Here is a 13,035-nt window from a genome sequence, read left to right as displayed (position 1 = left end):
GCTTCCATAAGCAAAAGAAACAAAAAACATAGCAGCAAAGCTTCAATTTCCGCTTCCTTCAATTTTTGAACAAGCTTCTCGCTTCCCTAGCTTAGCACCTACATCACAGATCTTTAACGGTGCGTGCGAGAGCAACGCTTCAATTTGCATTTTAATCATCATTGTTATCGTTGTTAATTTCTGATTTTGGTTTTGGTTTTGGATTTGGTTTTTTTTTGCAGATAAAATAAAAATGGATCCAAACGCGGTGAAGTCCACTCTCTCCAATCTGGCGTTTGGAAACGTAATGGCAGCAGCTGCCCGTGATTATCAGAAGGTAATTTAACAATTCTTCACTTCAAAATGCAAATTATCTTCACGATTCGCGAAAAGGAAGACAAAACCCCCCTCGCTGATATGTGTGTGAATTTGGAACAATTTAAGTACATGTTTGGATACGCATTTGTAGAATTGATTTTGAACCAACGTGATTTTACAGAATTGATTTTAAGTAAACGTGAGTATGCTGTAGCGTGATTTTCACTTAACACTTACCACCTGTGTGAGATCCTAGGTCCTCTTCCTCCAACGTGTTGTTATGTTTAGTTTAGGCCTACAGCATCATAATTTATATATTTAAAATGGTGGATGGATGTTTATGATATTGGAACGTTCTTTTTACTACTTGAACCTGGCGGGCTATGCATTTGCATGTGTTTTCATTTGGAGTGAATAAAATTGTACTACTAGTGCTGCTACCATGGAATGATGAATTGGAAGTGCCGGATTCAAAACTCTTTTAACTTATAATATTGCTCAGGTTTTTTCTATGAACTCCTACCTTAAAAAGTTATCCTTTTCTTGTTTTCTTATCAAATGTTCTTAATATATAGTGCTATGTTTAAGAAGCATACCATAGATGGTGAATAGTTGAATACTGTATGTTTTGGGTGATAGTTTTTGAAGTACTACTTTCTCGTAAGTCTTGTGTGGTTTGTTTTTTAAACTAATTTACTGTTTACTCAAATGCTAACATTATGCTATAGTTTTCTCTGGAGAGTGATGTTATGCATAATTCTTATGCCAGCAGTGACATATCTGTGTAATCTAACATGTGCTATGATACTTGCAGGAATTGCTTGCTCAAGAGAAGACTCAAGGATCAAGTTCAGTACATGAGGAGGTTGACCTTGACGAGTTAATGGATGTATGCTTTGCAAACTTTTCAACCTCATCTTATATGTATACGTGTTTATCCCCTCATTCTTATAACTGGTCTACACAATGTTGATGTCAGGATCCTGAGTTAGAAAAATTGCATGCAGATAGGATTGCAGCTCTTAAGGTGGGAATCTCCATATGTACTGAGATGCAAATGATATTCAATTTTTTGTTTTTACTTCTGTTATTTATAATTTGCCTTGCTATTTGCAACTGAATTTTTCTTTAATAGAAAGAAGCAGAGAAACGGGAGGAATGGAAGAAGAAAGGTCATGGGGAATTCAGGGAAGTAACCGAGGGTGATTTCTTAGGTGAAGTCACTGGAAGTGAAAAAGTGATTTGTCACTTCTACCATAGGGAGTTCTATAGATGCAAGTATGTTGTTGACTTAAATATAATTTCTTGTGACTCATTATCTTTCTATGTCTCTTAATTTCTGGCGTGCACGGTTACATGTGCCTGTTGTTGTATCGATAAATGTTTCCAGGATAATGGATAAGCATTTAAAGTCTCTTGCACCAATGCATATTGATACGAAGTTCATCAAGCTTGATGCAGAGGTCAGCACTAACCACTCTATAGAGATGATTTTGGAGTTTTCTTAGGGATTGAGTCAATGTTACTGTTGTAACATTGGACAGATTATCTTAATGCAACTGTTTGTCTTGGTAAAGAAATTGAATGAAGTTCACTATTGAAAATGAAATGCAGAATGCACCATTCTTTGTTACAAAACTGGCTATCAAGACTTTGCCTTGTGTCTTGTTGTTCAGGTGAGGCCTAAATCTGTACTTGGTCAATTGAGTGTATTAATGTTTCTGTTAGGTCTCAAAAAATATGTGAATGTAATAACTGCCCCCACCTAAAAAAGTGGATATAGGAGCTAACAGATGCTTGGTGGCAGAAGTTATCCTCCTGGATGAAATAAAATTCTGTTGTTACTGAACTAAACTGACAGTATATATAATAAAAGTGGATAAAATTTATTTGTTATATCAGTATATTGGCTAAGGACAAGGTGTTTCTTTCTTCAGACAAGGAGTAGCAGTAGATAGATTGGTAGGATTTCAAGATGTGGGAGGTAAAGATGATTTTACCACAAGAACGCTGGAAGCTCTTCTGATAAAGAAAGGTAATGCTTCTATTTGTTCTTTTTCGTTTCTTAGCAACTGGAAAGTTTTTTAACTGTCATTTGACAGGTATAATTGAGGAGAAGAAAGCTGAGGATGATGAAGATGATGAATATATAGACAGTACACGTAGAGTCGTTAGATCCTCCACAATTGCTGGTTCTGATTCTGATTCTGAATAAAATTAATCAGTTGGTGGCATTAAAAGAAAAATCTGCTGTTTATCTTCATTTCCTTTTGGATTTTGGGCTTGTATAATCTTTGTTGCACTTTTGGTTTGTTTGCTTTTGGGAAGTGGTTTGAATCCATTGCAATCATACAGAAGCTATGCTGCGCTACAACTGTTGTATCATGTGTGAACCTGTTGTCCCTGTAGGAAATTGCTAACGTTTCTCACATCCAAGGGTGTCAAAAGTTAGAACTTCCAATTTGTAACGTAAGAGATTGATATAAATTATCTGGATTTAAGTATTGTTCATTAATGTGAATTCATTAGAACTTTAGAAGCCACTACAATTGGGCCAGGGCTTGAATAGTACGCATGAAATAGTAGCACCAAACTTCATTACCACCGTTATACAAAAACAAAATTGGGATACGACTATAATATTTCATTGTTACATCAAAATATATGATTACACAATTTTAAATGAAGTGTCCATATATAAAAGATCTTCTCACGGTAAATTTTCACATGATAGTTATGTGAAAATTGTGTATTATGTGAAAATTGTGTTAATCCGTTTCTTCATACGTATTAAATAGGTGGGGTTTTATATGTATGTTTGGAAAATATATATATATATATATATATATATATATATATATATATATATATATATATATATAAACCTCACACAAGGTACTGCCAAACCAAAACAAGAAATAGAATAGAAACATGGAATAACAGTATCGGATATTTCCTAGACAAGCAGCAAACATCTTTTCTTAGCCACTAATATCCTGCCACCTCAAAAGCTCTAACAGAATTAGTTATGTGAAATTCCCTAAGCATTTGGTGGTACGGTTTTCCATTTGGGCCTATGGTTGTGCCCTTAGTATTGCTTTGCTGCTAGATTGTTTTCTCCCTCCTAACATTCCATAACCCATCAACAACACCTTGTCCTCAAGGTGTTGGGGCTTCAAACCATGGCTACCAAAAGTAATATCAGGATCCCAAGGTCTATTTTGGCAAAACTCACTTAGTTTAGCAGTCGTCCATAGTACAAAAACAGTTGGTTGACGCTTGTGTGTGACCATGGCAGGTCCATAGGACTCAACTCCCATCTCAAACAATGTCATGCCTTTATGTTTCAAAAGTTTGTCATGCGGAGCCGCTGCACGACCATAATGAACAACAACACTTAAGAAGTTGTCGAGGGAAACAACGGTACAAGCGTGGTCGAGCTAATTGAAGACAAGGGACAACGCGTGGGGCACGTGGTGCTTGTTGTTGGCGGCAAGGTGGGGAGCATGCATGGGTGATTGGCTTTGTTGCATCGGCACGGGGCATGGAGACGCAGTTAGCCTGGAAAGCGGAGCCGGTAATGGTGTAGGACTTTGTTGCATGGGTGCGGAGCATGGTGGCGGAGTCGGTATGGAAAGCGGAGGTGGCGGTGGTGACTACACGGAGGAAGAAGATGGATAGTGGTGGCTGGTTATCGGGATAGGCAGTTTTAGAAGAATGGTATCCAGTGTGGATTCCATGGAAGCTTGGGTCTCGACGAAGCGGAGTTGAGCTGCAGCAAGTTTGGTCATGGCGGCCTCAAGACGGTCCACACAAGCGGCGGAAAGTTCGGCGTCTGCCATTAAAGGACGTCAGGGAAGGGGCAGGTCGGAGGAAGTGTCTGTGTGTTGGTGTTCTAGCGTTGTCGTTGGCAATGTAGAATCCATGGAAGGCGGAGTTGGCATGGTCCGCACAATTTGTAGAGTCGTGGTACCGAACAAGCATAGCAAACGTTTGCAGGTGCTCTCAAAATCAATACCAAGGGATTGAGTTGGATGTACAAAAGGATGAGGGGTGTGCAGAAACGAAGGGGATGGGTGTTGCAGAAATGGTTGCTGGTGGGTGGCTGTGTGGAAAAGATGTCGTGCGAAGAGGTGGTTTGGACTGACATGACAGCCATGGAAGGTAGCCATTGGAGCTCAATGACAGCACCAATTTGTTATGAACTGAAGAATAATTCAGCGATTCCTAACATTCGAGGTCTAGGACCCTCCCAAGAAAAAATGAAGAGAAGAAGGGAATTCTATTATTTTTCTCTATTGCCCTTACATGATAAGTATATTATATATATATATATATATATATCACACGTACTACCAAACCAAAACAAGAAACAAAATAGAAACATAGAATAACAGTATCAGATATTCCCTAGACAAGCAATAGACAACATCTTTTCCTAATCACTAATATCCTACCAGCTGAGAAGTTCTAACAGAATTAGTTATGTGAAATTCTCTAAGCATTTGGTGGTACGATTTTTCATTTCGGTATGTGGTTGTGCCCTTAGTATTGCTTTGATGCTAGATTGTTTTCTCTTTCCTAACACCAGCAAAGAAATCCAATTAATCTTTAAACCTACAATTGGGTAATCCTAGTTTGTCTCTATTGTATTGTTCACAAATGTTCCCTTCACGGAAAAAATGGGAGACGTGGAAGTGCATATCACCTGAAAGTTGAAGACAATTCAACCAATGGTCTCTAAGCTTCCAAAGGACCACAGCAGGGGATTTAGTGTGTTTAAATGGATGTTTATAAAATTAATTTTGAATGAAATCAATTTTGGTTAAAATTGATTTTGAAGTGATCTGTTTTGTTTGAATGTTTTATTATAAAATTAAGTTAAAAATAAAATTCAATATAAAATTTTGAATCCAATACAGAAGTTATTTAAAATTATTTCAACTCAGAATCAACTTTAAATTCTTGTATAATATGAGATATGAAAATGTATCAAAAATTAATTCTACAAAGTGAAATCAAATACGAACTTAAAAACTGCAATCACTGTAGTCGAATCCGTCTCCAGCAAAAAGCTTTCTCCAGCCTTTGTAACTAGCATATACTATATAGCTAGCATAGCTGCTGTAAGCTCTGGATTGAGGCTAAAAGAGATACCGATGTTTTCAGAGAAGCAGCCAACTACAAAGCCCTTATAGTCTCTAAAGATTCCGCCTGAAGCCGTCAGTGTTAACTTTGATCCAGTTTTGAAGGGGGGATGTCACTGAACCTGGCGAATCATAGGGGCCTTTTTGTGATGGACAGTAACAACAAAAAGTTTAAAAAAAGAGAAGTCAGAAATGGGGTTGTACATCGTGCTAGAAGAACAGTTTCCAGAGAGCTAAACAGAGGCTGAAATCATGTGATTATGTGAATAACCTGAGGAATGGCAACACTTGGTTTTTGAAAACGCAAAACCATATGTACCATAATGAATGAACAATACCAAAGGTAATTACATCAGAAACTTGAGATTTTTTATTAGTTGGAAGGACTGAAAATTAAAGACAGAAAGGAAGAGCAATCAAAGTCGAATTGGTGGAACAAGTGCCTGGTAATTTCAGCATGTTTGCAGCATAAGCTACACAATGAAACTGTCACAAAGCCTCTGCGTTGCAGGTTGGCATCATTTGGCGCTTTGCCATGGATCAACCGCCAGAGAAGGAAATAGTGAGGGAGTAGTTCAAATTTGAAAAAATAAAATTAGCTGGAAATTGTATGGTTAATTTACTAAACTCAAATATTTGTTAAAATTAGTTGTTGAATTATCTAATAAATAAAAATAACAAAAGATGATGATATGTTTATATAATTTTTATTTTGTAGACAAATATATATAATCAAATATAGTGTAATAATTAAAATAAATGATGTAATATTAAATGAATCAATAAATGAGAAATGCAGAGGTAAAGATAAAAATGCCGCAAAATACAATAAAATAGTAATAAGTTTATATATATATATATATATATATACTTATTAGTTATTACTATATTTGCAAGTAAATTTGGTATATAAAATAATATTACTGAAAACTAATATTGCATTGGTGCAAATGGAAATAGATTCAAATGTCAAATGCTTTACAAATAAGTGTTTAAATTTTATAAATGATAAAAATGTGATGGGAGTAAATTAAAATTTGACTTAGATTAGTGTGTATATATCAACAGTAAAATTTAGGGGTAGTTAAATTAATATTTTATTATTTATTGATTGTATTTAATAACTTAAGTCTAAAACATTTATTGTTAAAAATACGAACAAGGAATAAGAATTTGGCAAAATGGGAAGAGAGACATGAACATGGGAAATGGGAAAGAGATGGATGCAATAACATGAATGGAATGTAACAGCCTCACGTTTCGCCCAAACCCCTTCTTCCATATCTGTCTTAATTTGTCTTCTCCAATTAGAGAATCGTGACTTGGTCAAATGACCCATCGTGGAAACCTATTTTCAGGGTTATCCCTCTCTTCTTACAACTTTTCTCTCTCTCTCTCTTCCCTTTCTCCCCGTCCCCTACGCTTTCACGTACGAGGTCATCATTCATTCTATTTTACCCTCTTTTTATTTCTTCCCTTTTTCTTTCTTTCTTTTTTCTTTCTTTTGCAAAAACCCACTAATTGATACTCGTACACCTCTTTCGAGTTTCAATTCTCTCTCTCTCTCCCTCTCGGTGTTCAGTTCCGTTTCTTATTTTTTTTACCTCGTGTGTTTGCATGCATGCCATGCACGTTGGTGTTGTTATTGATTTCATTATTTTGTGCTTAATGGAATATTGTTAACTGATTGGTGGGGTCAATTATTTTCTTGCATGCATGCAGGGCATTTGGAGTGCTATGTTTTTTTTCTGCTTTCGTATGACGAGTGTATAATTCTCCTGAATACCCAGCAGAAGCTATCAACAAAAGCCACACCATGTCTGGACCCCTGTCTCCAAAGACATGTATGTCAGTTTCCATCTCCATTACTATTTTTTTCCTTCTTTCCCAAATTAATCTTAAATTGCTGGTTATGTTTGGTTGAGATTATTTTTAGACAAAAATCAACTATGTATTTCACAAAGTACAAAACCTTAGTAATTTCTTGTGTCTTTTTTTAGAGTTGTTCTCTAATTAGAATTGGAGATTCTACTCATAATTCGAATAAAAATATTTACATAAAAGTTACTAATAGGGTCGGCTTAATTAGTAGTGGAGAGTTTGAGTAGTATAATGTTTGAGATCACAGGTTCTAACATATGTTACTGAAGTGAAATTCCAATTTTGATTAAAAAATAACATATGTTTCTCTTATCAAAATCACATAAAGTTCGGTTTAGTAGTGGAGAATTTGAGTAATATATTGTTTGAGTTCATATGTTCTAATCTCACTGTGATCATTATAAAAAAAACAAAAAAAAACACAGAAATTTGGTAAAAAATAAAAACCAAATGTAATTGATGGTTGCATTATTGCAGCTCTTGAAAAGAGTGACCGTGTTGGTTCGTTGAAGAAAATGCTAAGGAATTCTCTGACAAGGAGTAGGAGGCGAAGCAGCAGCAAGGTCATGTCGGTTGAAATCGAGGATATCCGCGATGCTGAAGAGTCCAAAGCTGTTGATGAGTTCCGTCAAGCTCTTGTCTTGGACGAGCTACTCCCTGAGAAGCACGATGATTATCACATGTTGCTCAGGTCACATTAATTTTCTTGCTTAACTCCTACTAATGAGGCACAAAATTTTGATATAATTCACCTAGATTGAACAAGTTTTATGGGTCATCTATTTATTAGATTGGTGGAGATTATTCATCTTTGTAAGAGTGAATAGCAATGCTATCCTAATTTTAAAATCCTCTTTAATGAGTCCATTCTAATTATCTATTGTTTTTCCATTCAAATTTGGTTATTCCTACAAATAATGGTTATAGAGTAAATATATAGTATGGACCCCAAATATGTTACTTGTTATTTTGATCCTTGAAAGTTTTTGTCTTTACAAGTTGGTGCCTGGAGGGAGGAATTTGTTAGCTCCTTGGTAAATTTAGAAATCAATTCGTATAGGCAGAGATTTTTAAAGAGTAAAGCAATAGAAGAAACATTTTAAAGGACCAAATATTATATCGATTCAATTGGTTATGAGTAGGAACTTGACACTTTTCCTGCATTATTTGTATTTTGTTGAACAGATTCTTGAAGGCCAGGAAATTTGAACTTGAGAAATCTAAGCAAATGTGGTCTGACATGCTTCAATGGAGGAAGGAATTTGGTGCTGACACCATCAGTGAGGTATTTGTGTTTTTGAACAATGATATTTGTGAGAATTCAGGGGAATGTGACCCTTATTCTCACTTATTTAATTATAGTTTTGCTCCTCCTTCTATTTACTTAATTGGTGCCTTTTTTATACTAGGATTTTGAATTCAAGGAACTCGAAGAAGTCCTGCAATACTATCCTCATGGACATCATGGAGTTGATAAAGATGGACGACCAGTTTACATTGAGAGAATTGGTCAAGTAGATGCCACAAAGTTGATGCAAGTCACAACCATGGATCGCTACATCAAATACCATGTCAAGGAGTTCGAGAGGACATTCGATGTGAAATTTGCGGCTTGCTCCATTTCTGCAAAGAAACACATCGATCAAAGTACAACCATCCTTGATGTGCAAGGAGTGGTACGTATCAGAAATAGTTTGTTTATCTTAAGCCAACCCAATATTGAAGTTAAAAAATAAAAAAACAACATTGTGTTCTTGCACCAAAGATCTTACCATTTGAAGTAACTCGAGTTACATCATTTAATGTCACAGGGCCTTAAGAACTTCAACAAGCATGACAAATTAAAACTTACTATCTTTTATTCAGTTCACACTTCAAAATGAACCTTGAAATCTATGAGGAAAAAGTGATGTGTAAAATATGAAAATATGATGAAAACTTGCTATGTTTTAATGTCACAGGGCCTCAAGAGCTTCAACAAGCATGCCAGGGAGCTTATCACCCGTCTTCAAAAGATTGACGGTGACAACTACCCTGAGGTATGTTTTTCTTCTATTTTGCTTGAGACTTGCATAAAAGTTTAATTGCAAATAAATACTGTGGATTACTGAGTTGTAATATCATAAAATTGGTGGCTTCACTGCAGACCTTGAACCGCATGTTCATCATCAATGCAGGTTCTGGATTCAGAATGTTGTGGAATACCGTTAAGTCATTCCTTGACCCAAAGACCACATCAAAAATCCATGTGAGAACAAAGACATTTTCTTATAATATCTACCTGTTTTTGTCAATAAATTAAGATTTTATCTAATTGAGCTTATAATTTAACAGGTTCTTGGCAACAAGTATCAAAGCAAATTGCTTGAAATAATTGATGAGAGGTGAGTTCATGATAACAAATACTGTAACATAGCAGTACCTGATTTTCCTTGTGCCACAATTTATTTCAATCCTGTTTCTGCTCCATAGTTGTCATTCTAGTATTCAAAAGCTTTTATCAAAATTGACTTAAGGTTTTGTTGACCATCTTCATATCTATTGTTTTTGCTTTGCCAGTGAGTTGCCAGAGTTTTTGGGAGGCACTTGCACCTGTGCTGATCAAGGAGGTTGCATGCACTCTGATAAGGGCCCTTGGAAGGATGCAGATATAATGAAGGTGGGGTTGCAATCCCTTTTTGTTTTCCTCTTTTTATGTATTCAGCTAATTAACATTTTGTGTTCTGTTATTGGTTTGCAAGTTTATGTACTTAATATATATCTATATGGACTAACAGATGGTTCAAAATGGTGACCACAAATGTTCAAGGAAATGTGAGGTTCCTGTCATGGAAGAGAAGACAGCTTCTGAGGTGAGATAACTTATTGAATGCCTTTAACTTAGATAACTCAAAAACGGCTTTCATTTGGCATTTCCATTTTATATTGTACATAGTTTTCTCTATACAAAACCCTTTGTTTTTTGTTTTAACCCTTGGTTCCTTCTGTTATGGATTAACATCCAAACTAATCAATAAGCATGTTTAGGAACACGAGACTTCCAAGTTGGAGGCTAATCTCACCGCACAATTGTCTTCTGTCTTTGCTGGGGTATGTTATTATATTTCACATTATCCATGCATGCTTGATCTGGTTAACTACAGAAACCTTTTATATTACAGCATATAGATATAGCTTCAATCTTGTAGATTACAAAATATAGCTAGTGAGGTAAATATATAAGGAAAATTTAAACACGCTAGACTAGATAATTCAACTATGATGTTGTGAAGTACATTTTGGTAGTTTCATGTAGACATTGTTTTATACAGAAGATTGCATATTTTGGAAGTCTCATGTGACCTTTGTTTTGTTATTAAGAGAATTAAATAAATAGTGCTCATTTGCTTTAAGTACTAAACCTTGAAAAAATATAACAGGTCCCTGCTTCTAAGGCTTACAACTACGAGGACTTTGTCCCCGAGGCTGATAAAACTGCTTGGAATAAAAAGATGGATGAAAATGAGAAATTTGCATTATCCAAAGGTAGAATGGTATTTATTTAACTCTATTTTATAATGTATATTCTTACCATCAAGTGCGTGGATTAATTGGCATGAGATTGTTCTAACTTAACCAGTAGATTCAAATTTGAGTCTAAACTTGTGGCTTAGACCAAAAAAAATATTGCATATTCCTAAATGACTAAAACTTTTTAAAGTCACCTTGTGTGGTGTGTATACCAAATTAAAACACAGAAATGTCACACTCTCTATGTCTAAATCCTTTACTCGTGGCAACTTGTGAAGTGAATGATGTGTTTTTGTGCTACTCATGGCAGTTGGAGCAGTGGACGCATACGCCATGGTTGATTCGTTCAACATTCACGAGAAAATGAACTCTCAAATCTTCACTGGCGTGATGGCCTTTGTGATGGGCATAGTGACAATGGTGAGGATGACTAAGAACATGCCAAAGAAGCTCACAGACGCCAACTTCTACTCCAACTTTGGTGGCGAATACAAAGGACAGGCTACAAATTCAGAGGAAATGACTACTATGCCTAACATCTCTGCTAAAGAGTTCATGACTGTGATGAAACGCATGGCTGAGTTGGAAGACAAAATGGTCAAAATGAACAACCAGACCATCTGCATGCCGCCTGAGAAGGAGGAAATGCTCAATGCTGCTATCACCAGAGCAGATGCTTTGGAGCAAGAACTCTTGGCAACCAAGAAGGTAAACAAATAAAGCAATGTTTGGTTTTCCATTAGGAGAGCTCCAAACTGACATAAACTCATTTTTGGTTACATGTTTAATTAATTAATTATCTCCAAAAGTACGTTTGCACTTTGCATGTGAAAATTTTGCTTGAAAACTCAGTTTTATACAAATAATTAAGACTCGTATTGCTTTTTGCAAACTCATTTGTCAAACTACACATACCTAAGTTTACAAACTTTAACATGGACTAAACCTGATTTTACCTAAATTTAAATACATTGTAACTTAAAACATTTTTACACAGACTATAAAATTTGATTACTTTACAGTGTCAATCTTACCTACTACAGTTAGTTAAAAACTCTACTAGGTTTCATGAGATTACACAAATTTTCTGTTTAGTAGAAAACTACACAAGTTTTGTAGAAATAAGCCATGTGCATAATCTTAATTTAGGGATATGTTTTTTTCATTTTTTTTTCACCATTTTATATTGCTGCATAATTTTTTATTATATGTTCACAACAAAAAAATAATGGATCGGCCTTGTTAGGCTTTGGAGGATTCACTTTCCAAGCAAGAGGAACTTTCTGCTTACATTGAGAAAAAGAAGAAGAAGAAGAAGTTGGTAAGTACACTACAACTGCATGCCCAAATATATATGACAAGTTATCTGTTTACGCACAGAACCTACTTCTTCGTGTGTTTAATATTTTGTTTTTATAATGCAGTTCGCTTGGTAAGTTCTCAATTTATGTGGGGGTTTAATTCTTCATTCGGCTTTCCGAAGACTTTCTAAAATGCATCTATATTACACATTAAATGTTCACAATGTGAATATATCTATATATACAGCACAAATGTCATCTTATAGTACCTAGGATTGGACTTGCTCTCCATGTATATAAAAAATGATGCACAATGTATGCAAAAGCCAATCCTATTTTGGACGTACAGTGTCGGAATGAATATATATTAAGAGGATTTCTAAATATATATGAAAATCGAGCACTCACAAAACAACACTTTATAATTTGTTTAATATGCTTGAAATAACATTTTATTTACAAGTAAATTAATTAAAAAATGGTTTTCAATGAAATGCCAACATGCCCAAACATGTTACTCGTGGCTTGCGAGTAACGAAGAATAAAACGGATTTTTTTTTCCTCTTTCATTTTTTTTATCATTTTTTCTCTCTTTCATTTCATAGAAAATCTATGTAATGTATAATCTCATTTTCTAACACGTACATTTCTTTATCCTAAAAAAACATTCCTCTAAACACTTTTTATTATTAGATAAAATTTATCAAAAAATATAAAACTGAGTGAGATTTATTAAACAATAAGTGAGACTAACAAAAAAATTATCATTTCTAATAAAATATATTCAATCAATAATAAAAATAATATATTTTAAAAAATACGTTAAAAATGTGTTGCTGACATTGCTTAACATGTAATCAACTCCCTCTTCAACTAACGTTAAGAAATGAGTTTAATTT

General features: G+C 35.0%; 2 protein-coding genes across 3 annotated transcripts; both read left to right on the top strand.

Annotated features, from left to right (window-relative positions):
• On the top strand, positions 1 to 2,833 carry LOC114381990 (thioredoxin domain-containing protein PLP3A-like). The gene is made up of 9 exons (XM_028341221.1): positions 1 to 119; positions 222 to 316; positions 1,112 to 1,186; positions 1,277 to 1,324; positions 1,433 to 1,575; positions 1,688 to 1,760; positions 1,912 to 1,973; positions 2,235 to 2,332; positions 2,400 to 2,833. Exons 2-9 carry the CDS (start codon positions 233 to 235, stop codon positions 2,510 to 2,512), a joined length of 696 nt encoding a protein of 231 aa, XP_028197022.1. The 5' UTR covers positions 1 to 119; positions 222 to 232; the 3' UTR covers positions 2,513 to 2,833.
• A 4,067-nt stretch (positions 2,834 to 6,900) lies between these two features.
• On the top strand, positions 6,901 to 12,480 carry LOC114381957 (phosphatidylinositol/phosphatidylcholine transfer protein SFH12-like). 2 transcript variants are annotated; one of them, XM_028341189.1, is made up of 15 exons: positions 6,901 to 7,025; positions 7,167 to 7,288; positions 7,803 to 8,016; positions 8,511 to 8,610; positions 8,735 to 9,001; positions 9,287 to 9,364; positions 9,472 to 9,573; positions 9,660 to 9,709; positions 9,885 to 9,984; positions 10,103 to 10,177; positions 10,353 to 10,415; positions 10,745 to 10,850; positions 11,146 to 11,543; positions 12,082 to 12,156; positions 12,260 to 12,480. In XM_028341189.1, the coding sequence occupies exons 2-15, from the start codon at positions 7,261 to 7,263 to the stop codon at positions 12,269 to 12,271; spliced, it is 1,668 nt and encodes a 555-aa protein (XP_028196990.1). In that variant the 5' UTR covers positions 6,901 to 7,025; positions 7,167 to 7,260; the 3' UTR covers positions 12,272 to 12,480. The 2 variants fall into 2 exon arrangements, with proteins under 2 accessions (XP_028196990.1, XP_028196997.1); XM_028341196.1 differs by having other exon boundaries at positions 6,947 to 7,288.
• Positions 12,481 to 13,035: the final 555 nt, after the last annotated feature.

The sequence above is a fragment of the Glycine soja genome, chromosome 2 (genome assembly GCF_004193775.1).
Source record: "Glycine soja cultivar W05 chromosome 2, ASM419377v2, whole genome shotgun sequence".
Lineage (NCBI taxonomy): Eukaryota > Viridiplantae > Streptophyta > Magnoliopsida > Fabales > Fabaceae > Glycine > Glycine soja.
The sequence above is the reverse complement of the archived record's forward strand: the minus strand, read 5'-3'. Positions and strand labels throughout refer to the sequence as shown.

Excerpts from the sequence above, each read along its gene's own strand:
- LOC114381990 (XM_028341221.1), top strand. The coding sequence starts at position 233 with ATGGATCCAAACGCGGTGAAGTCCACTCTCTCCAATCTGGCGTTTGGA. Across the intron at positions 1,761-1,911 it reads TCATCAAGCTTGATGCAGAG|AATGCACCATTCTTTGTTAC; the intron begins GTCAGCACTAAC and ends AATGAAATGCAG. Across the intron at positions 2,333-2,399 it reads AGCTCTTCTGATAAAGAAAG|GTATAATTGAGGAGAAGAAA; the intron begins GTAATGCTTCTA and ends GTCATTTGACAG.
- LOC114381957 (XM_028341189.1), top strand. The coding sequence starts at position 7,261 with ATGTCTGGACCCCTGTCTCCAAAGACAT. Across the intron at positions 9,002-9,286 it reads TCCTTGATGTGCAAGGAGTG|GGCCTCAAGAGCTTCAACAA; the intron begins GTACGTATCAGA and ends TTAATGTCACAG. Across the intron at positions 10,416-10,744 it reads TGTCTTCTGTCTTTGCTGGG|GTCCCTGCTTCTAAGGCTTA; the intron begins GTATGTTATTAT and ends AAAATATAACAG.